General features: G+C 39.7%; 1 protein-coding gene across 1 annotated transcript in view; it reads left to right on the top strand.

Annotated features, from left to right (window-relative positions):
* The window catches only part of WASHC2A (WASH complex subunit 2A), a 78,799-nt gene that overhangs the window by 49,363 nt on the left and 5,212 nt on the right, over window positions 1–24,224 (top strand). The window contains exons 24-28 of the mRNA XM_079136481.1: window positions 21,118–21,246; window positions 21,378–21,458; window positions 22,028–22,150; window positions 23,079–23,141; window positions 23,506–23,718. Coding sequence (XP_078992607.1) covers window positions 21,118–21,246; window positions 21,378–21,458; window positions 22,028–22,150; window positions 23,079–23,141; window positions 23,506–23,718 — 609 coding nt within the window. The remainder of the gene's footprint in view (window positions 1–21,117; window positions 21,247–21,377; window positions 21,459–22,027; window positions 22,151–23,078; window positions 23,142–23,505; window positions 23,719–24,224) is intronic.

Raw genomic sequence — 24,224 nt, 5'->3', positions numbered from 1 at the left:
ATTTCCTTAGCCCATTTGTCGACTGGATTATTTGAATTCTTGGAGTAGAGTTTTTTGAGTTCTTTATAGATTCTGGAGATTAGTGCTCTATCTGAAGTGATTGGCAAAGATATTCTCCCACTCTGTAGGCTCTTTCTTCGCATTGCTGATAGTTTCCTTTGCTGAGAGAAAGCTTTTTAGTTTGAATCTATCCCAGTGGTTGATTCTAGCTTTTATTTCTTGTGCTATGGGAGTCCTGTTGAGGAAGTCTGATCCTAGACCAACAAGGTGAAGATTTGGACCTACTTTTTCTTCTATAATCTGCAGGGTCTCTGGTCTGATTCCGAGGTCCTTAATCCATTTTGAGTTTAGTTTCGTGCATGGTGAGAGATATGGGTTTAGTTTCATTCTGTTGCATATGGATTTCCAGTTCTCCCAGCACCATTTGTTGAAGAGGCTATCTTTTCTCCATTGCTTATTTTTGGCACCTTTGTCTAGTATGAGAAAATTGTATTTATTTGGGTTTGTGTCCGTGTCCTCTATTCTGTACCATTGATCTACCTGTCTATTTTGGTACCAATACCATGACGTTTTTGTTACTATTGCTTTGTAATAGAGTTGAAGATCTGGTAATTCAATACCCCCTGCTTCGCTCTTTCTACTGAGGATTGCTTTAGCTATTCTGGGTTTTTTATTCTTCCAGATGAATTTCATAATTGCTTGCTCTATTTCTGTAATGTACATCATTGGGATTTTAATTGGAATTGCATTGAATCTGTATAGCACTTTTAGTAGTATGGCCATTTTGACAATATTAATTCTGCCTATCCAAGAATGTGGGAGATCTTTCCATCTTCTAAGGTTTTCTTTAATTTCTTTCTTTAGTGTTCTGTAGTTCTTATTGTAGAGGTCTTTCACCTCTTTTGTGAGATTGATTCCCAAGTATTTTATTTTTTTCGATGCTATTGTGAATGGGGTAGTTTTCCTAATTTCTCTTTCTGAAGATTCATCACTTATGTATAAAAATGCGTTGGATTTATGGGCATTGATCTTGTAACCTGCTACTTTACTGAATTCACTTATGAGTTCTAAGAGTTTTCTGGTGGAATTTCCAGGTTCCTCTAAATATATAATCATGTCATCAGCGAACAGGGATAGTTTGAGTTCTTCTTTTCCAATTCGTATCCCTTTAATTTCTTTGGTTTGTCTAATTGCTCTGGCCAGAGTCTCAAGAACGATGTTGAATAGAAGTGGTGAAAGAGGGCATCCTGCCTTGTTCCAGTTTTTAGGGGGAATGCTTTCAGTTTTTCACCATTTAGAATGATATTAGCCATGGGCTTAGCATGAATGGCCTTTACAATGTTAAGGAATGTTCCCACTATCCCTGTTTTTTCTAGTGTTTTGAGCATGAAGGAGTGCTGTATTTTATCAAATGCTTTTTCTGCATCTATTGAAATAATCATGTGATTCTTGACTTTAAGTCTATTAATATGGTGAATTACGTTTATTGATTTCCTGATGTTGAACCAACCTTGCATCCCTGGGATGAAACCCACTTGATCATGGTGCACTATCTTTTTAATATGTTTTTGTATGTGATTTGCTAAAATTTTGTTGAGAATTTTTGCGTCGATGTTCATTAAGGATATTGGTCTGAAATTTTCTTTCCTTGATGAGTCTCTGTCTGGTTTAGGTATCAGTGATATTGGCTTCATAGAATGAGTTTGGGAGGGTTCCCTCCTCTTCTATTTTATGGAATACTTTGAGAAGTATTGGAATGAGCTCTTCTTTAAAGGTTTTGTAGAACTCGGCTGAGAACCCATCTGGTCCCGGACTTTTCTTTGTTGGTAGGCTTTTGATGACTTCTTCTATTTCAGTACTTGAAATTGGTCTATTTAAATTGTTTATGTCCTCCTCGTTCAGTTTCGGCAATTCATATGTCTCTGGAAACCTGTTGATGTTTTCGAAATTTTCTATTTTGTTGGAGTATAGATTTTCAAAATAGCTTCTAATTATGTTTTGTATTTCAATCCTGTCTGTTGTGATATTTCCTTGTTCATTCCAAATTTTAGTGATTTGGGTTTTCTCTCGTCTTCTCTTTGTTAGTGTGGCTAAAGGTTTATCAATTTTGTTTATTTTTTCGAAGAACCAACTATTTATTTTGTCAATTTTTTGTATTGTTTCTTTTGTTTCAATTTCATTGATTTCAGCTCTGAGTTTAACTATTTCCTGTCTTCTACTACTTTTGGTGCTGTTCTGTTCTTCTTTTTCTAGGGCTTTGACCTGTAGTGTTAGGTCGTTTATTTGTTGAGTTTTACTTCTTTTATTAAATGCGCTCCATGAAATAAATTTCCCTCTAAGTACTGCTTTCATAGTGTCCCAGAGATTTTGATATGATGTTTCTTTGTTCTCATTTACCTCTAAGAATTTTTTAATTTCCTTCCTAAAATCTTCTGTTATCCATTCATCATATAATAGCATATTATTTAATCTCCAGATGTTGGAATAGTTTCTGTGTTTTACTCTTTCATTTATTTCTAACTTCAATCCATTATGATCTGATAGAATACATGGTAGTGTCTCTATCTTCTTGTATTTGCTAACATTAGCTTTGTGGCATAATATATGGTCTATTTTAGAGAAGGATCCATGTGCTGCTGAGAACAAAGTGTATTCGCTCTTGGTTGGATGGTATATTCTATAAATGTCCGTTAAGTCTAAATTATTGATAGTGTTATTGAGATCTATGGTTTCTTTGTTCAATTTTTGTCTGGAAGATCTGTCCAGTGGTGAGAGAGACGTGTTAAAATCACCTAGTATTATTGTGTTATGGTCTATTTGATTTCTGGAATTGAGAAGGATTTGTTTGACATACATGGATGAGCCACTGTTTGGGGCATAGATGTTTATGATTGTTATATCTTGCTGATTTATGCTTCCCTTAAGCAGTATGAAATGACCTTCTTTATCCCTTCTGACTAACTTTGGCTTGAAGTCCACATTATCGGAAATGAGGATGGATACTCCAGCTTTTTTGCTGAGTCCATGTGCATGGTATGTTTTTCCCCATCCTTTCACCTTTAGTCTATGGGTATCTTTTTCTATGAGGTGAGTCTCTTGTAGGCAACATATTGTTGGATCTTTCTTTTTAATCCAATCTGCCAGTCTATGTCTTTTGATTGATGAATTCAGGCCATTAACATTCAGAGTTATTATAGAGATATGATTCGGTTTCCCGGTCATTTGGTTCATTTTTAAAATTTTATTTATTTATTTGTTTGACACAACTTGTTTCCTCCTTTATTTGACAATTCCTTTAGGATAATTCCTCCCTTTGCTGATTTGCTTCTTTGTTTTTCATCTCTTCCTCATGGAATATTTTGCTGAGAATGTTCTGTAATGCTGGCTTTCTTTTTGTAAATTCTTTTAGCTTTTGTTTATCATGGAAGGATTTTATTTCATCATCAAATTTGAAGGTAAGTTTTGCTGGGTATAAGATTCTTGGTTGGCATCCATTTTCTTTCAGGGCTTGAAAAATGTTGTTCCAGGCCCTTCTAGCTTTTAGGGTCTGGATTGAAAAATCTGCTGATATCCGTATTGGTTTCCCCCTGAATGTAATTTGGTTCTTTTCTCTCACAGCCTTTAAAATTCTGTCTTTATTTTGTATGTTAGGTATTTTCATTATAATGTGCCTTGGTGTGGGTCTGTTGTAATTTTGTGTATTTGGAGTCCTATAAGCCTCTTGTACTTGATTTTCCATTTCATTCTTCAGATTTGGGAAATTTTCTGATATTATTTCATTGAATAAATTGTTCATTCCTTTGGCTTGTTTCTCTAGGCCTTCCTCAATCCCAATAATTCTTAAATTTGGCCTTTTCATGATATCCCATAATTCTTGTAGATTCTGTTCATGATTTCTTACCATCTTCTCTGTTTGTTCAACTTTGTTTTCAAGGTTAAATATTTTGTCTTCAGTGTCTGAGGTTCTGTCTTCCAGGTGTTTTATCCTATTGGATATGCTTTCTATGGAGTTCTTAATTTGGTTTATTGTTTCCTTCATTTCAAGGATTTCTGTTTGGTTCTTTTTCAATATCTCTAACTCTTTATTGAAATGATCTTTTGCTTCCTGTATTTGCTCTTTTAACTGTCGATTGGTGCGATCATTCAATGCTTGCATTTGCTCTTTCATCTCATCATTCAGTGCATGCATTTGCTCTTTCATCTCATCATTTGCTTCTCTGATCATTTCAATTACATACATTCTGAACTCCTTTTCTGTCATTTCTTCTGCCATGCTGTCATTGGGTTTTATTGATGTAACATCTAGATTTGTTTGCAGCATTTTCTTTCCTTGTTTTCTCATATTGTTCAGGTATCAGTGGACCGCTGAGATATTGCAGATTTCCTCTATTGACTTACAATGTCCCTGAAGATTTCTATATATATCCCCCCTTAGCCTTCAATAGGCTAAAGTCTTGGAGGAAGTTGATAATGCGGTGCTCCACAAGGAAGCTGCCTCTCTAGGAGTGGTGGCCTTCAGGTGGGGTATAATCACTGCTAGTGGGCAGAGGTGCCTCCACTTGTTGACCAATGGTCATCCAAAGGGGACCTAGGCTGCGGGCTGAGGCAAGGCCTGTTTGGGCCTGAGTCTCTGGTTTTACCGTCCTTGTGGGGAAACCTCACCCGGCAGGGAAGACTCACCCGGTGGGGAGGTCTTGCTGGTCAGTTCCCTCCTAGAGGTTCCCCTCAATTTACAGCTATCGCCTGGGCTGGGCTGCCTTCCTCTGCAAAGTTTCCAGGGGCCCGGCCCTACCTCCTGTGCCTGGGAGCCTCACCCTTCGCAGATGAATCTCCTTAGGCTGCCCCTCCTCAGAGAATCTGCCCGCAGGCCTGGAACCTTCGCTCCGCCCTAAGCCTGTCTCTGTGCAGCTCTTTCACCAAGAAGCCTCCTAGATCCTGGGACCCTGCTCTGCACCTAATCGCCTGGCTATGCGGCCCCTCCTCTGAGCAGCCACCTGGGGCCCCGTACAATCGCTCTGAGTCCCAGAGACCCGCCACACGCCTCTTCCTCCAGACAGCCGCCCAGTATTCCGGTGCGGTCATTAGGAGTCCAAGAAACTCACTGCGTGCCTCCACCTCCCACCAACCACCCGTAGCCCTGGGCAATCAATCACTCTGAGTCGAAATGACCCTCCCCATTCCTCCTCCTCCTCCTGGTAACCCCCCGGGTGTTCAGGAGCGGTCGCTCTGAGTGGCTCTGAATCCATGTGACCCGCTGCCCGGGTCCTCTGGGCAACCGCCCGGAGCTCTGGTGCGGCCACTCAAGACCAAGCGACCCACCACGCTTCTCCTCTAGGCAGCCCCCCTGTGTTCAGGCGCTGTCACTTTAAGTCCAAACAACTCACCACTCGCCTTCTCCTCTGAGCAGCCGCCTGGAGCTCTAATGCAGTCACTGCGAGTCCAAACGACCCGCTGCGCTCCTCTTCCTCCTCCTCCTCCTACTCCTCCGGGCAGGCCCCGGCGTTCAGAAGTGGTCTGAGTCCAAACAGCTCGCCACGCAGCCCCTCCTCTGGCAACCGCCTGTAGCTCTGGTGTGGTCACTCCGAATCTAAGCGGCCGCGCTCCTCTTCCTCCTCCTCGTCCTCAGGGCAGGCTCCGGTGTTCAGAAGCAGTCGTTCTGAGTCCAAACAGCTCGCCGCGGAGCTTCTCCTCTGGCAACCGCCTGTAGCTCTGGTGCAGTCACTCCGAATCCAAGTGGCCACGCTCCTCCTCCTCCTCCTCCTCAGGGCAGGCCCTGGTGTTCTGAGTCCACCCAGCTCTCCTCGCCACTCCTCCTCTGGGCAGCCGCCCATAACCGTGAATGTTAATGGCCTGAACTCATCAATCAAAAGACATAGACTGGCAGATTGGATTAAAAAGAAAGATCCAACAATATGCTGCCTGCAAGAGACCCATCTCATAGAAAGAGATACCCGTAGACTAAAGGTGAAAGGATGGGAAAAAACATACCATGCACATGGACACAGCAAAAAAGCTGGAGTATCCATCCTCATTTCAGATAATGTGCACTTCAAGCCAAAACTAGTCAGAAGGGATAAAGAAGGACATTACATACTGCTTAAGGGAAGCATAAATCAGCAAGATATAACAATCATAAATATCTATGCCCCAAACATTGGCTCATCCATGTACGTCAAACAAATCCTTCTCAATTCCAGAAATCAAATAGACCATAACACAATAATACTAGGTGATTTTAACACACCTCTCTCACCGTTGGATAGATCGTCCAAACAAAAATTGAATAAAGAAGCCATAGATCTCAATAACACAAATCAACGATTTAGACTTAACCGACTTATATAGAATATACCATCCAACAAAGAACGAATACACTTTCTTCTCAGCAGCACATGGATCCTTCTCTAAAATACACCATGTTTTATGCCACAAAGCTACTGTTAGCAAATACCAGAAGATAGAGATAGTACCTTGTATTCTATCAGATCATAATGGACTGAAATTAGAAATAAATGACAGAATAAAAAACAGAAACTTCTCCAATACTTGGAGATTAAATAATACACTATTATATGATGAATGGATAACAGAAGACATCAGGAGGGAAATTAAAAAATTCTTAGAAGTAAATGAGAACAAAGACATCATATCAAAATCTCTGGGACACTATGAAAGCAGTACTTAGAGGAAGATTTATTTCATGGGGCACATTCAACAAAAGAAGTAGACATCAACAAATAAACGACTTAACACTACAGCTCAAAGCCCTAGAAAAAGAAGAGCAGACCAACACCAAAATTAGTAGAAGACAGGAAATAGTTAAAATCGGAGCCGAAATCAACGAAATTGAACCAAAAGAAACAATCGGAAAAATTAACAAAATAAATAGTTGGTTCTTTGAAAAAATAAACAAAATTGATAAACCCTTACCCACACTAACAAAGAGAAAGAGGGAGAAAACTCAAATCACTAAAATTTGGAATGAACAAGGAAATATCACAACAGACATGAGTGAAATACAAAACATAATTAGAAGCTATTTTGAAAATCTATACTCCAACAAAACAGAAAAACTCGAAGACATCAACAAGTTTCTAAAGACATATAAATTACCTAAACTGAACAAGGAGGACATACACAACTTAAATAAATCAATTTCAAGCAATGAAATAGAAGAGGTCATCAAAAGCCTACCAACAAAGAAAAGTCCGGGACCAGATGAGTTCTGAGCCGAGTTCTACAAAACCTTTAAAGAAGAGCTCATTCCAATACTCCTCAAAGTATTCCATGAAATAGAAGAGGAGGGAACCCTCCCAAACTCATTCTATGAAGCCAATATCACCCTGATACCTAAACCAGACAGAGACACATCGAGGAAAGAAAAATTTCAGACCAATATCCTTAATGAACATCGATGCAAAAATTCTCAACAAAATTTTAGCAAATCGCATATATAAATATATTAAAAAGATAGTGCACCACGATCAAGTGGGTTTTATCCCAGGGATGCAAGGTTGGTTCAACATCCGGAAATCAATAAATGTCATTCACCATATCAACAGACTAAAAGTTAAGAATCACATGATTATTTCAATAGATGCAGAGAAAGCATTTGATAAAATACAGCATCCCTTCATGCTCAAAACACTAGAAAAAATTGGGGTAGTGGGATCATTCCTTAACATTGTGAAGACCATCTATGCTAAGCCTATGGCCAATATCATTCTAAATGGTGAAAGGGATACGAATTGGAAAAGAGGAACTCAAACTATCCCTGTTCGCTGATGACATGATTATATATTTAGAGGAACCAGGAAATTCCACCAGAAAACTCTTAGAACTCATAAGTGAATTCAGTAAAGTAGCAGGTTACAAGGTCAATGCTCATTAATCCAATGCATTTTTTTTTTTTTTTTTTTTTTTTTTTTTATTGTAAACAAATGGGATACATGTTGTTTCTCTGTTTGTACATGGCGTAAAGGCATACCATTTGTGTAATCATAAATTTACATAGAGCAATGTTGTTTGATTCATTCTGTTATTTTTTTCCCTTCCCCCCACCCCTCCCACCCCTCTTTACCCTCTATACAGTAGTTCCTTCCTCTATACTTGCCCCCCTCCCTAACCCTAACTCTAACCCTTCCCTCCCCCCCATTATGTGTCAACCTCCACTTATTAGCGATATCATTCGTCCTTTGGCTTTTTGAGATTGGCTTATCTCACTTAGCATGATATTCTCCAATTTCATCCATTTGCCTGCAAATGTCATAATTTTATCATTCTTTATGGCTGAGTAATATTCCATAGTATATATATACCACAGTTTCTTTATCCACTCATCAATTGAAGGGCATCTAGGTTGGTTCCACAGTCTGGCTATTGTGAATTGAGCAGCTATGAACATTGATGTGGCTGTATTTCTGTAGTATGCAGATTTTAAGTCCTTTGGGTATAGGCCAAGGAGTGGGATAGCTGGGTCAAATGGTGGTTCCATTCCAAGTTTTCTAAGGAATCTCCACACTGCTTTCCATAGCGGCTGCACTAATTTGCAGCCCCACCAGCAGTGTATGAGTGTACCTTTCTCCCCACATCCTCGCCAACACCTGTTGTTGCTCGTATTCTTGATAATCGCCATTCTAATTGGGGTGAGATGGAACCTTAGGGTGGTTTTGATTTGCATTTCTCTTATTACTAGAGATGTTGAACATTTTTCCATATGTTTGTTGATTGCTTGTAGATCTTCTTCTGTGAAGTGTCTATTCATTTCCTTAGCCCATTTGTTGACTGGACTGTTTGAATTCTTGGAGTAGAGTTTTTTGAGTTCTTTATAGATTCTGGAGATTAGTGCTCTATCTGAAGTATGATTGGCAAAGATATTCTCCCACTCTGTAGGCTCTTTCTTCGCATTGCTGATAGTTTCCTTTGCTGAGAGAAAGCTTTTTAGTTTGAATCTATCCCAGTGGTTGATTCTAGCTTTTATTTCTTGTGCTATGGGAGTCCTGTTAAGGAAGTCTGGTCCTAGACCAACAAGGTGAAGATTTGGACCTACTTTTTCTTCTATAATCTGCAGGGTCTCTGGTCTGATTCCGAGGTCCTTAATCCATTTTGAGTTTAGTTTCGTGCATGGTGAGAGATATGGGTTTAGTTTCATTCTGTTGCATATGGATTTCCAATTCTCCCAGCACCATTTGTTGAAGAGGCTATCTTTTCTCCATTGCATATTTTTGGCCCCTTTGTCTAGTATGAGAAAATTGTATTTATTTGGGTTTGTGTCCGTGTCCTCTATTCTGTACCATTGATCTACCTTTCTATTTTGGTACCAATACCATGCCGTTTTTGTTACTATTGCTTTGTAGTAGAGTTGAAGATCTGGTATTGCAATACCCCCTGTTTCGCTCTTCCTGCTAAGGATTGCTTTAGCTATTCTGGGTTTCTTATTCTTCCAGATGAATTTCATAATTGCCTGCTCTATTTCTGTAAGGTACGTCATTGGGATTTTAATTGGAATTGCATTGAATTTGTATAGCACTTTAGGTAGTATGGCCATTTTGACAATATTAATTCTTCCTATCCAAGAACATGGAAGATCTTTCCATCTTCTAAGGTGTTCTTTAATTTCTTTCTTTAGTGTTGTATAGTTCTCATTGTAGAGGTCTTTCACCTCTTTTGTGAGATTGATTCCCAAGTATTTTATTTTTTTCGAGGCTATTGTGAATGGGGTAGTTTTCCTAATTTCTCTTTCTGAAGATTCATCACTTATGTATAAAAATGCGTTGGATTTATGGGCATTGATCTTGTAACCTGCTACTTTACTGAAATCACTTATGAGTTCTAAGAGTTTTCTGGTGGAATTTCCAGGTTCCTCTAAATATATAATCATGTCATCAGCGAACAGGGATAGTTTGAGTTCTTCTTTTCCAATTCGTATCCCTTTAATTTCTTTGGTTTGTCTAATTGCTCTGGCCAGAGTCTCAAGAACGATGTTGAATAGAAGTGGTGAAAGAGGGCATCCCTGCCTTGTTCCAGTTTTTAGGGGGAATGCTTTCAGCTTTTCACCATTTAGAATGATATTAGCCATGGGCTTAGCATAAATGGCCTTTACAATATTAAGGAATGTTCCCACTATCCCTATTTGTTCTAGTGTTTTGAGCATGAAGGGGTGCTGTATTTTATCAAATGCTTTTTCTGCGTCTATTGAAATAATCATGTGATTCTTGACTTTAAGTCTATTAATATGGTGAATTACGTTTATTGATTTCCTGATGTTGAACCAACCTTGCATCCCTGGGATGAAACCCACTTGATCATGGTGCACTATCTTTTTAATATGTTTTTGTATGCGATTTGCTAAAATTTTGTTGAGAATTTTTGCGTCGATGTTCATTAAGGATATTGGTCTGAAATTTTCTTTCCTTGATGAGTCTCTGTCTGGTTTAGGTATCAGTGTGATATTGGCTTCATAGAATGAGTTTGGGAGGGTTCCCTCCTCTTCTATTTTATGGAATACTTTGAGAAGTATTGGAATGAGCTCTTCCTTAAAGGTTTTGTAGAACTCGGCTGAGAACCCATCTGGTCCCGGACTTTTCTTTGTTGGTAGGCTTTTGATGACTTCTTCTATTTCAGTACTTGAAATTGGTCTATTTAAATTGTTTATGTCCTCCTCATTCAGTTTAGGCAATTCATATGTCTCTAGAAACCTGTTGATGTCTTCGAAATTTTCTATTTTGTTGGAGTATAGATTTTCAAAATAGCTTCTAATTATGTTTTGTATTTCCATCCTGTCTGTAGTGATATTTCCTTGTTCATTCCGAATTTTAGTGATTTGGGTTTTCTCTCGTCTTCTCTTTGTTAGTGTTGCTAAAGGTTTATCAATTTTGTTTATTTTTTCGAAGAACCAACTATTTATTTTGTCAATTTTTTGTATTGTTTCTTTTGTTTCAATTTCATTGATTTCAGCTCTGAGTTTAACAATTTCCTGTCTTCTACTACTTTTGGTGCTGTTCTGTTCTTCTTTTTCTAAGGCTTTGAGCTGTAGTGTTAGGTTGTTTATTTGTTGAGTTTTACTTCTTTTATTAAATGCGCTCCATGAAATAAATTTCCCTCTAAGTACTGCTTTCATAGTGTCCCAGAGGTTTTGATATGATGTTTCTTTGTTCTCATTTACCTCTAAGAATTTTTTAATTTCCTTCTTAATATCTTCTGTTATCCATTCATCATATAATAGCATATTGTTTAACCTCCAGATGTTGGAATAGTTTCTGTGTTTTACTCTTTCATTTATTTCTAACTTCAATCCATTATGATCTGATAGAATACATGCTAGTGTCTCTATCTTCTTGTATTTGCTAACATTAGCTTTGTGGCATAATATATGGTCTATTTTAGAGAAGGATCCATGTGCTGCTGAGAAGAAAGTGTATTCACTCTTGGTTGGATGGAATATTCTATAAATGTCCGTTAAGTCTAAATTATTGATTGTGTTGTTGAGATCTATGGTTTCTTTGCTCAATTTTTGTCTGGAAGATCTGTCCAGTGGTGAGAGCGGCGTGTTAAAATCACCTAGTATTATTGTGTTGTGGTCTATTTGGTTTCTGAAATTGAGAAGGATTTGTTTGACATACATAGATGAGCCACTGTTTGGGGCATAGATGTTTATGATTGTTATATCTTGCTGATTTATGCTTCCCTTAAGCAGTATGAAATAACCTTCTTTATCCCTTCTGACTAACTTTGGCTTGAAGTCCACATTATCGGAAATGAGGATGGATACTCCAGCTTTTTTGCTGAGTCCATGTGCATGGTATGTTTTTCCCCATCCTTTCACCTTTAATCTATGGGTATCTTTTTCTATGAGGTGAGTCTCTTGCAGGCAACATATTGTTGGATCTTTCTTTTTAATCCAGTCTGCCAGTCTATGTCTTTTGATTGATGAATTCAGGCCATTAACGTTCAGGGTTATTATAGAGAAATGATTTGGTTTCCCGGTCATTTGGTTCATTTTTAAAATTTTGTTTATTTATTTGTTTGACACAACTTGTTTCCTCCTTTATTTGACAATTCCTTTAGGATAATTCCTCCCTTTGCTGATTTGCTTCTTTGTTTTTCATCTCTTCCTCATGGAATATTTTGTTGAGAATGTTCTGTAATGCTGGCTTTCTTTTTGTAAATTCTTTTAGCTTTTGTTTATCATGGAAGGATTTTATTTCATCGTCAAATTTGAAGGTAAGTTTTGCTGGGTATAAGATTCTTGGTTGGCATCCATTTTCTTTCAGGGCTTGAAAAATGTTGTTCCAGGCCCTTCTAGCTTTTAGGGTCTGGATTGAAAAATCTGCTGATATGCGTATTGGTTTCCCCCTGAATGTAATTTGGTTCTTTTCTCTCACAGCCTTTAAAATTCTGTCTTTATTTTGTATGTTAGGTATTTTCATTATAATGTGCCTTGGTGTGGGTCTGTTGTAATTTTGTGTATTTGGAGTCCTGTAAGCCTCTTGAACTTGATTTTCCATTTCATTCTTCAGATTTGGGAAATTTTCTGATATTATTTCATTGAATAGGTTGTTCATTCCTTTGGCTTGTTTCTCTAGGCCTTCCTCAATCCCAATAATTCTTAAATTTGGCCTTTTCATGATATCCCATAGTTCTTGTAGATTCTGTTCATGATTTCTTACCATCTTCTCTGTTTGTTCAGCTTTGTTTTCAAGGTTAAATATTTTGTCTTCAATGTCTGAGGTTCTGTCTTCCAGGTGTTCTATCCTATTGGATATGCTTTCTATGGAGTTCTTAATTTGGTTTATTGTTTCCTTCATGTCAAGGATTTCTGTTTGGTTTTTTTTCAATATCTCTAACTCTTTATTGAAATGATCTTTTGCTTCCTGTATTTGCTCTTTTAACTGTCGATTGGTGCGATCAATCAATGCTTGCATTTGCTCTTTCATCTCATCATTCAATGCTTGCATTTGCTCTTTCATCTCCTCGTTTGCTTCTCTGATCATTTTAATTATGTACATTCTGAACTCCTTTTCTGTCATTTCTTCTGCCATGCTGTCATTGGGTTTTATTGATGTAACATCTAGATTTGTTTGCAGCATTTTCTTTCCTTGTTTTCTCATGTTGTTCAGATATCAGTGGACCGCTGAGATATTGCAGATTTCCTCTGTTGATTTACAATGACCCTGAAGATTTCTATATATCCCCTCTTAGCCTTCAGTAGGCTGAAGTCTTGGAGGAGGTTGATAATGCGGTGCTCCACAAGGAAGCTGCCTCTCTAGGAGTGGTGGCCTTCAGGTGGGGTATATTCCCTGCTAGTGGGCAGAGGTGCCTCCACTTGTTGACCAATGGTCATCCAAAGGGGACCTAGGCTGTGGGCTGAGGCAAGGCCTGTTTGGGCCTGAGCCTCTGGTTTTACTGTCCTTGTGGGAAACCTCACCCAGCAGGGAAGACTCACCCGGTGGGGAGGTCTCGCTGGTCAGTTTCCTCCTAGAGGTTCCCCTCAATTTACATCTACTGCCTGGGCTGGGCTGCCTTCCTCTGCAAAGTTTCCAGGGGCCCGGCCCTACCTCCTGGGCCTGGGAGCCTCACCCTTCGCAGATGAATCTCCTTAGGCTGCCCCTCCTCAGAGAATTTGCCCATAGGCCTGGAACCTTCGCTCCGCCCTAAGCCTGTCTCTGTGCGGCTCTTCCACCCAGAAGCCTCCTAGATCCTGGGACCCTGTTCAGCACCTAATCGCCTGGCTGCGTGGCCCCTCCTCTGAGCAGCCACCTGTGGCCCCGAACAATCGCTCTGAGACCCAGAGACCCGCCACAGGCCTCTTCCTCCAGACAGCTGCCCAGTATGCCGGTGCGGTCACTAGGAGTCCAAGAAACTCACTTCGTGCCTCCTCCTCCCACCAACCACCCGTAGCCCGGGGCAATCAATCACTCCGAGTCGAAGTGACCCTGCCCGTTCCTCCTCCTTCTCCAGATAACCCCCCGGGTGTTCAGGCGCAGTCCCTCTGAGTGGCTCTGAATCCACGTGACCCGCTGCACGGGTCCTCTGGGCCACCGCCCGGAGCTCTGGTGTGGTCCTTCAAGACCAAGCGTCCCACCACGCTTCTCCTCCAGGCAGCCCCCCTGTGTTCAGGAGCTGTCACTTTAAGACCAAATAACTCACCACTCGCCTTCTCCTCTGAGCAGCCGCCTGGAGCGCTAATGCAGTCACTGCGAGTCCAAAGGACCCGCCGCGCTCCTTCTCCTCCTTCTCCTACTCCTCCGGGCAGGCCCCGGGGTTCAGAAGTGGTCAGAGTCCAAACAGCTCGCCACGCAGCCCCTACTCTGGCAACCGCCTGTAGTTCCCGTATAGTCGCCCGAATCCAAGCGGCTGCTCCTCTTCCTCCTCGTCCTCAGGGCAGGCCCCGGGGTTCAGAAGCGTCGTTCTGATTCCAAACAGCTCGCCGCGCGGCTTCTCCTCTGGTAACCGCCTGCAGCTCTGGCGCAGTCTCTCCGAATCCAAGTGGCCACGCTCCTCTCCTCCTCCTCAGGGCAGGCCCTGGTGTCCTGAGTCCACACAGTTCTCCCCGCCTCTCCTCCCCCGGGCAGCCGCCGGAGCCCCAGTGGCTGCTCCGAGTCCCAGCGCTGTGCCGACCGGCCTCCTCTATGGCGCTCCAGCGGGGGGAGGGGCGTCTCGCCGGCAGTTCTACTTCACAAAGTTTCCTGCGTTCCGGGACCCCCCGTCCCATCCGGGATGCCCCCCCAGGGGGTGAGAGTCACCCGGCTACTTTGAGTTGGTCCCAAGCGTCTCAATATCTCCTCTCTTGAATCCTGAGTTCTGGAGCAACACGCAATGCAGCCACCCTCTAGGCCGCCATCTTGAAAACCTGATCCAATGCATTTTTATACGTAAGTGATGAATCTTCAGAAAGAAAAATTAGGAAAACTACCCCATTCACAGTAGCATCAAAAAAAAAAAAAATAAAATACTTGGGAATCAATCTCACAAAAGAGGTGAAAGACCTCTACAATGAGAACTACAGATCACTAAAGAAAGAAATTAAAGAAAATCTTAGAAGATGGAAAGATCTCCCACATTCTTGGATAGGCAGAATTAATATTGTCAAAATGGCCATACTACCAAAAGTGCTATATAGATTCAATGCAATTCCTATTAAAATCCCAATGATGTACCTTACAGAAATAGAGCAAGCAGTCATGAAATTCATCTGGAAGAATAAGAAACCCAGAATAGCTAAAGCAATCCTCAGTAGAAAGAGCGAAGGAGGGAGTATCGCAATACCAGATCTTACACTGTATTACAAAGCAATAGTAACAAAAACGTCATGGTATTGGTACCAAAATAGACAGGTAGATCAATGATACAGATTAGAGGAAACGGACACAAACCCAAATAAATACAATTTTCTCATACTAGACAAAGGTGCAAAAATATGTAATGGAGAAAAGATAGCCTCTTCAACAAATGGTGCTGGGAAAACTGGGAAACCATATGCAACAGAATGAAATTAAATCCCTGTCTCTCACCCTGCACAAAACTCAACTCAAAATGGATCAAGGACCTCAGAATCAGACCAGAGACCCTGCATCTTATAGAAGGAAAAGTAGGTCCAAACCTTCAACTTGTTGGCTTAGGAGCAGACTTCCTTAACAGGACTCCCATAGCACAAGAAATAAAAGCAAGAATCAACAACTGGGATAGATTCAAACTAAAAAGCTTTCTCTCAGCAAAGGAGACCATCAGTCTAGTGAAGACAGAGTGGGAGAATATCTTTGTCACTCATCCTTCAGATAGAGCGCTAATATCCCGAATCTATAAAGAACTCAAAAAACTCTACACCAAGAATACAAATAATCCAATCAACAAATGGGCTAAGGAAATGAACAGACACGTCACAGAAGATGTACAAGCAATCAACAGATATATGAAAAAATGTTCAACATCTCTAGTAATAAGAGAAATGCAAATCAAAACTACACTAAGATTTCATCTCACCCCAATTAGAATGGGGATTATCAAGAACAGAAGCAACAGTAGGTGTTGGCGAGGATGTGGGGAAAAAGATACGCTCATACATTGCTGGTGGGTTGCAAATTAGTGCAGCCACTCTGGAAAGCAGTATGGAGATTCCTCAGAAAGCTTGGAATGGAACCACCATTTGACCCAGCTTTCCCACTCCTTGGCCCATATCCAAAGGACTTAAAACCAGCATACTACAGAGATACAGCCACATCAATGTTCATAGTTGCTCAATTCACTATAGCCAGATTGTGGAACCAACCTAGATGCCCTTCAGTTGATGAATGGATAAAGAAACTGTGGCATACATATACAATGGAATATTACTCCGCCATGAAGAATGACAAAATTATGGCATTTGCAGGCAAATGGGTGAAATTGGAGGATATCATGCTAAGTGAGATAAGCCAATCTCAAAAAACTAAAGGACGAATGATCTCACTGATAAGTGGATGAGGACTTATAAGGGTGGGGTAGGTGGGGTTAGTGTTAGGGTTATGGTTAGGTTTAGGGTTAGGGATAAGGAGGGTGGTAAGAATGGAGGAAGAAAGGACTCATAGAGGTAAAAGAGGGGTGGGAGGGGAGGGGGGGAAGGGAAAAAAATAACAGAATGAATCAACATTGCCCTATGTAAATTTATGATTTTTAATTAAAAAAAAAGACTATTACAGGCATCAGTTTCTATTAAAATTTTGGTATATGTATTTTTTCTAAATTGACAAAAAAAGTATTGTGTATAAAAGGTGACTTAAATTTTATTAGTTATGTTTGTATCATAAAAAAAAAATGCATCCAGGTTGGAAAGGAAGAGTTAAACTATCTCTATTTGTATATGGCACAACCTTATGTGTAGTATGCCCTAAAGAATCTACAAAGTGTCTGTTGTCTATTCAAAATAATTAATCTTAGCCAAGATTATAGAATATAAAATCAATATTTGAAAACCAGTTGTAATTTTATATGCCAGAAACAGTCTGAAAATGAAATTAAGAAATTAGTTCCATTAACAGTATCAAGAGAATAAGTAAAGTACTTAGGATTAAATTTATCAAAAGAATTGCAAGACCTGTATATTAAGAACTACAACATAGTATTGAGAGAAGTTAGAGACCTAAAATAGATGGAAAGTCATCTCATTTATGGATTGGAAGACTTAATAGTGTTAAGATGATAGTAGTCCCCAAATTTACCTACAGATTGAGTTTAGTCCATATCAGAATTCCACATTGTTTTTGCAGAAATGGATATGCTGATCCTAAAATTTTTATAGAAGTGCAAAGAACCCAGAATAGCCAGCAGTCTTGGAAAAGAACAAGGTTAGACTTATACTTTCTGATTTCAAAACCTACTTCATGACAGTACAGTACTGACATAAGATTAAAATATATAGATCAGTGGAAGAGAATTGAGAATTCTGAAATAAACCCTTTAGTGGTCAGTTGTTTTATTAAATAAATAGTGCTGAGACATGATAAGCCACATGTAAAAGAAAGAGGTTGAGTTGTTACATCATACTACATACAAAAATAAACTCAGAATGGTTCATATATATAAATGTAAGAACTAAAACAGTAATATATGAGTAAATGATTATGACCTTAGATTAGGCAAAGCTTTCTTGGATATGACATCAAAAGTATAAGTGACAAAAAAATAAATAGCCAAATTGGACTTCATTGAAATTAAAAATAGCTGTGCTTCAAAAAACACCATCAAAGCCAGGCATGGTGGCACATGCCTATAATCCCAGTGGCTCAGGAGGCTGAGGCAGGAGGATTGCAAGTTCAAAGCCAGCCTCAGCAACAGCGAGGTGATTAGCAACTCATACCCTGTTCTTTAACTAAAATACGAAGTAGGACTGGGGATGTGGCTCAGTGATTTGAGTGTCCCTGAGTTCAATCCCTGGTACCATTTCCCCCTCGCCCCAAAAAAACACTTATTAAGAAAGTGAAAAATTGTAACTCAATAAGATGACCCAATTTTTAAAAAAACAAAGGATGTGAATAGACATTCTACAAAGAAAATTCACAGATTGTCAAAACACGTGAGAAGATACTCTGCATCATCATTTGTTAGGGTAGTACTAATCAAAACCACAATGAGATGCCCATCAGGAAGGCTACTAGTAAAAAAAGGGAAAGTTACAAGTGTTGATGAGGGTGTGAAGAAACTGAAACCCTTATTTATTACTTCTGAGAACATGAAATTGTTCAACCAGTTTGAAAAACCATTAGGTGGTTCCTCAACTCGTTAAAATCTGGAGTTACCACATGACCCATCTGTTCCACTCGTGGACATCTATCCAAGATGAATGAAAGCATGTTCACACAAAAATGTGAGTGTGAATGTTCCCAGCAGCATTGTTCATAGGAACCAAAAGGTGGAAATAACCTGAATGTGTATCCACTGATGAATAAGCACACACAATGCTGTCTACCCATACGATGAATTATAACAGTCCCTCCTTTTCCAAGATTTTTCTTTCCATGTTTGTTACCACAGTCAGCTATATCCTGGAAATCTTAAATGGGAAATTCCAGAAATCTGTAAGTTTTAAGTTGTGCCTCATTGTGCATAACATGAAGCTCCATCACCCTTGTGATGCTCCATCCCCCCTCGATGTAGTTCGTCCCTTTGTTCAATTTATCCACACTGGATAGGATACTACCTGCCCAGTAATCCCTTAGAAGCCATCTTGGTTAACAGGTCAACTCTTACCATCTTGTATTGTTGCAGTGTTTGTATTTAAGGAACTTTTATTTTACTTAATATTACCCCCAAAACACAAAAGCAGTGATACGGGCAATTTGAATATGCCAAAAAGAAGTAATAGGAGTACTTCCTTTTGGGGAAGATGTAAGTATTACTTAAGAAGAGGAAAAAAGGGCTGGGGATATAGCTCAGTTGGTAGAGTGCTTGCCTTGTGTGCACAAGGCCCTGGGTTCAATCCCCAACACCGCAAAAAAAAAAAAAAAAAAAAAAAGGAAAAAAATCTTGTGCAGAGGTTGCTAAGATCTATGGTAAGAATGAATTTTCTGTCAAATTGTGAAGAAGGAAAAAAATTCATGCTGGTTTTGTTCTATATCTTAAACTGTAGAAGTTATGGCCACAGTGGGTGATAAGTGCTTATTTAAGATGGAAATAGCATTAGATTATAGACTTCCATACTCAAGAGGTTTTTGAGGCATTTACGGGGGACCAGGTCTTGGTGTGTATACCCCACAGATAGAGGAAAGCTGCTGATTTATTTGGCAACAAGAAGTATGAAGTAAATAGGTGGAATGAGTTCTAATTCTCTGTAGCACACTAGGGTGACTATAGTTCACAACAATTCATTACATATTTTACAAAGAACTTTAGGAAGGGTTTGAAGTTTTCTGATACATAGAAGTGGTAAATGTTCAAGGAAATGGAAATACTAATTACCCTTTTTTCATCATTGCATATCATATACAGTTATCCGGTTATCACATGGTGCACCATTAAGACAGAAAGTAGATGAGTGGTTGCTTGGGGCTGAGTGAAGTGGGTGGGCAGGAATGGAAAGTGACCTCTAATGGTTTGGGGTATCTTTGGGTGATAAGAATGTTCTTAGATTGTGATGATAGTGTTTGCACACCTGTCATGTGACTTTTATCTCAACAGAGATGTTCGGGGGAAAAAACTGGTTCGGCATCTTGTAGATTGCCAATCCTTTTTTATATCTAACTGAATAGTCCATACTGATTTCTACAAAAAGTTTTATTAATTCTTTGTTATAACAGCAGACTAACCCTATTTGTAAATGAGAGCTGCATATAGTGAATATAAATGATTTACTGTATTTACTCTATTTACTATATTAAACTGATTCTTCTATATTAATAATAATTGATTAATTAGTGTAATTTACTTTGACAAAAGTGGGATTTTCTTTGTCTGAATCTTTTAAGTTGTCATAGTAAAGAAATAGGGATGAATTCTACAATGTCAGATCTGAAGCATGGTATCTTCAAACCAAGTAATGTGAACAGTAATTTTTAAGTGTCTGTTATCCTAGCAGACAAAAAATAATTTTTACAGAGTCTGAACATAGTGGGATAGAAGTGAACAGGCATAGGAGATGGCTTGCTGGTCATACCTCTGCCAGTTCTTTGGAGTAGGGATACATGCTTGATCCATTCTGGTGTTTCGGGATTAAGTCACTGATGTCTCCTGTTCCTTTTTGGAATGAGATTGAACTTACTTAATATTGTTTGTATTCCAAAGTATTTCTCATGGAACTCATGGATTTAAAAAAAAAAAAAAAAGTTCAGGTACTACACAAAGGTTGAAAGATTATTTTTTCCAGATGTGCTTTCTGTATTCATAAATTTACTTTCCCCTATTTTTTTTTTATTGTAAACAAATGGGATACATGCTGTTTCTCTGTTTGTACATGGAGTAAAGGCATACCATTTGTGTAATCATACATTTACATAGGGTAATGTTGTTTGATTCATTCTGTTATTTTTTCCCTTCCCCCCACCCCTCTTTTCCCTTTATACAGTCCTTCCTTCCTCCATTCTTGCCCCGCTCCCTAATCCTAACCCTAACCCTAACACTAACACTAAACCTTCCCACCCCCCATTATGTGTCATCATCCGCTTATCAGCAAGATCATTCATCCTTTGGTTTTTTGAGATTGGCTTATCTCACTTAGCATGATATTCTCCAATTTCATCCATTTGCCTGCAAATGCCATAATTTTATCATTCTTAATGCGGAGTAATATACCATTGTATATATATACCACAATTTCTTTATCCATTCATCAATTGAAGGACATCTAGGTTGGTTCCACAGTCTGGCTATTGTGAATTGAGAAGCTATGAACATTGATGTGGCTGTATCTCTGTAGTATGCTGATTTTAAGTCCTTTGGGTATAGGCCAAGTAGTGGGAAAGCTGGGACAAATGGTTATTTTTGATAGCTCCATAGTATTCTTTTTTTGTAAATAAAATGGTTCAACCTTTTGCCAGCATAAGCGGAGCTGCAGGGGACATCTTTGTTTCGTCCATCTTTGCACTTGTGACTTTTGCTTAATAAATCCTTGGAAATATAATCATACATGATCTTTTCTGTTTTATCCAGGGTCAAGATTCTGATGCCCGTCCTAAGAGCACAGGTGTGTTCCAGGATGAAGAGCTCCTTTTTAGTCACAAGCTCCAAAAGGACAATGACCCTGATGTTGACCTTTTTGCTGGCACCAAAAAAACCAGGGTCAGTTTCTAGTGGATTCCTACATTATATGTTTGTTTGTGTTAGATATTCTTTCAGTGGCTCACCTAGCTCTGTTTGTAAATTGCTTTTGTTTTCTTTTGGATATTGAATCTAAATGTTGTCTATTGTAGTTGTCAGAGCCAAGCCCTGGAAGCCTGTTTGGTGATGATGAAGATGATGATCTGTTCAGCTCTGCTAAGTCCCAGCCTGTGGTACCAAACTTTGTTCTCAGTATCGGGGAGTGTGGGAAAGGAAACTAATACCCAGTTATAGGATGAAGGAAAATCATATTGTTCCCTAATATCAGAACATTAACTGACCCAGGCCCTCTGAATGTATTAAAAACGTCTTTGATTTTTTTAAATAAATGACTTCTTGAAAGGTCATTGCATACAATATGGTGACTACATTTTTGTGCCTTTTAGATAGAAAAATTTAAACCTGAGTTTAGCCCCTGTGTGTCATTTTTGCCTTCTGCCCTGCTCATTTTTTTATATACTATTTTCTTCTTTTTTTTTTAGTCGTCGTCTTCTGTTTTTTTTTTTTTTTGGTGATGCTGGGAATTGAACACAGGGCCCTTGCTCATGCTAGGCAAGTACTGTACCACTGAGCTATATCACCAGCCCTAGAAAATCTTTAGAATACTATTTTATTTTTAGCTAGTTCAACCCTCATTTGAAAAGGGACTTGTAAAACCCAGAAGCTAGGTTCCTTTTTTGCATTATGATTTTTCTTTAAAATTTTCAATACATGACAGACTTTGGTTCTTTTTCTTTTGAAGGTTTCAGAAAAAAAGAAGGTAATGAAAAAAGACCACTATGTTTCCTCTCTCAAGAACCAAAAACATCCAGAGTCCTCTCAAGGTAGCAAAGAGAAAAGCATATGGAAACCAGAAACACCACAGGTTAGAATTGCTCTCTCTAAGGACCTCCAGCGCTTATTTGCATCCCAGTACAGACCAATTCCATCATTCAGATCCAGAGTTATTCAGAGTTCTTTTAGCTGAGGAAACAAGTAGGACCTCTCTTTTTTTTTCTGCTGTGTTCTTTTATCCCCTATCGTCTCTTTTCTCCTTTCACATTCCAGAGTCTTATGATTCTGTATTTAATCATTATTATTTTTTGACTCAATTCCAAATTGAGTTCCAAGGTAAAGTTAAGTTAGGGTGAAGCCACCTTTTTCCCACTAGAGACCCATTTCTCCTCTGGGATCTCTTGGGAGTAGAATGAAATTTGAGTTAATATAAATCACATGTGATTTCCTTAATGACACTTGTTCTGAGATGGCCTTCTCATCAGCAGTCCTCTCAGAATTCCGTGGCGCTCCTTCTGAGAATAGGCCAGAAGTCTGGCCGGAACGTGTCCCTAGATATCTCACTGAGGCCACCGTGTCCTGAGCTCAGAAAAAGTAGGCACGTCTCCACTCACTCTCACCCCCAAACTCCACTTCTTTAGTGTTAGAAGTGGTGTGAGGCTGGGGGAGAGGTCCAATGTGCTCCTCTATGCCATTGTGATGGGTAGCCAGCAGGTCAATGATGCCAGCTGGTCAGGCTTTGCTGTTTTGATAGACAGCTCTTACAAATCCTATTCCTCATCTCTGTCTCCCTCTTCTTCATGTATATTCTGAGCCTCTCTACCTACATGCCAGAGGAAGGGGCACAGGTGAAGTGAGGCTAGTGAAGGTTTTTGAGGGCCTGGGAGGGATTTGAATGAATGACAGAGAGTGACAGGTTTGCTCTATCACAGATTTATGTACAGGCATGAATATAATCCCAGAGACACTTTGCTCCCTCTTTCCCCAATGAATTTTTAACTGAATGTAATTTCACACAGGATTCGTCAGGTCTCGCTCCATTTAAAACCAAAGAACCATCCACTCGGATCGGGAGAATACAAGTAATTATAATACATCTGGATCTTCATTGCTTGCCTTGTGGCATCTATAAACCTTTTTGGAATTTTCACTTTTTTCAGCTGCTGCCAAACGTTTCCTCATCTTTCCCCCCACTCCAACCACACCCCCCACTCCACCTAGTTGTTGCTTCTTGTGTGCTGTGTCTTTAACGTCTTTTCTTTGATCACAGTGGTGGGCACAGTTGTATGACCCTCTGTTCTAATTCTGAGACTAGATCAGGTGATTTTCCTACATTATTTTTCTCCTCTTGTATTCTACATTGTGTACACTGAATCTCATCATGTCACAGAAATAGTAAGAGACTGCTGTGTTAAATGAATACTGAGTTTCATTTTTCTTCTTTAGGCAAATTTAGCAATTAACCCAGCAGCCTTGCTGCCTTCAGCGGTTCCCCAGATCTTGGGAGCAAAACCTGTTTCGCCAGAATTGGTTTTTCCTTCATCTGAACCTGGAAGGAGCCACGGTCTGGAAAGTATGCCCTCTCTTCCTGGCAGTGGGGAGGCTGGTGTGAGTTTCGATCTTCCAGCTCAGGCAGACACCTTACACAGTGCAAACAAGGTGATGAAAATATCTTTGCCTACGCCTGCTTGCTTTTAGCCAGAACCTGGCTGCTTCTTTCTAGTCCATTGATAGAAATGCATCCTCAGTTCCACACTGAAGGAGATAACTCCTCCTTCCTTCAGCCCCTCCTACTTTTCTCCACCTCCCTAATTTTGTTTCCATTGTACGCTTTTGGCTTTTGTTCCATTTACAATGCACAGAAGCCACAGTGAAGTCTCACCTCTACCCCCATCTCACTTTGGTGTCTGCCATCTGGGACTTCTCACTGTGCAGAGAACATTCTAGTTTCTGGTTTGGTGTGAAAGCCCCTTTACAGGTGATGCTAAGCCTTGCCTCCAGCTTTCCTGCCAATCTTCCCACACTGCAGCCTGAACTCCAGACACGAGGCCCCATTCCCTGAGTACACATACTTTGTCCTGCTGATGCCTGCCAGTCATGCTGCTTCCTCACGTGGAATGTTCTTCCCCACCTGCAACTCCATGCAAACCTCTCACTTCTGTGGC

This window comes from Sciurus vulgaris (assembly GCF_902686455.1).
Source record: "Sciurus vulgaris genome assembly, chromosome: 4".
NCBI classification, from domain to species: Eukaryota; Metazoa; Chordata; class Mammalia; order Rodentia; family Sciuridae; genus Sciurus; species Sciurus vulgaris.
This window is presented reverse-complemented; position numbering and strand designations above follow the sequence as displayed.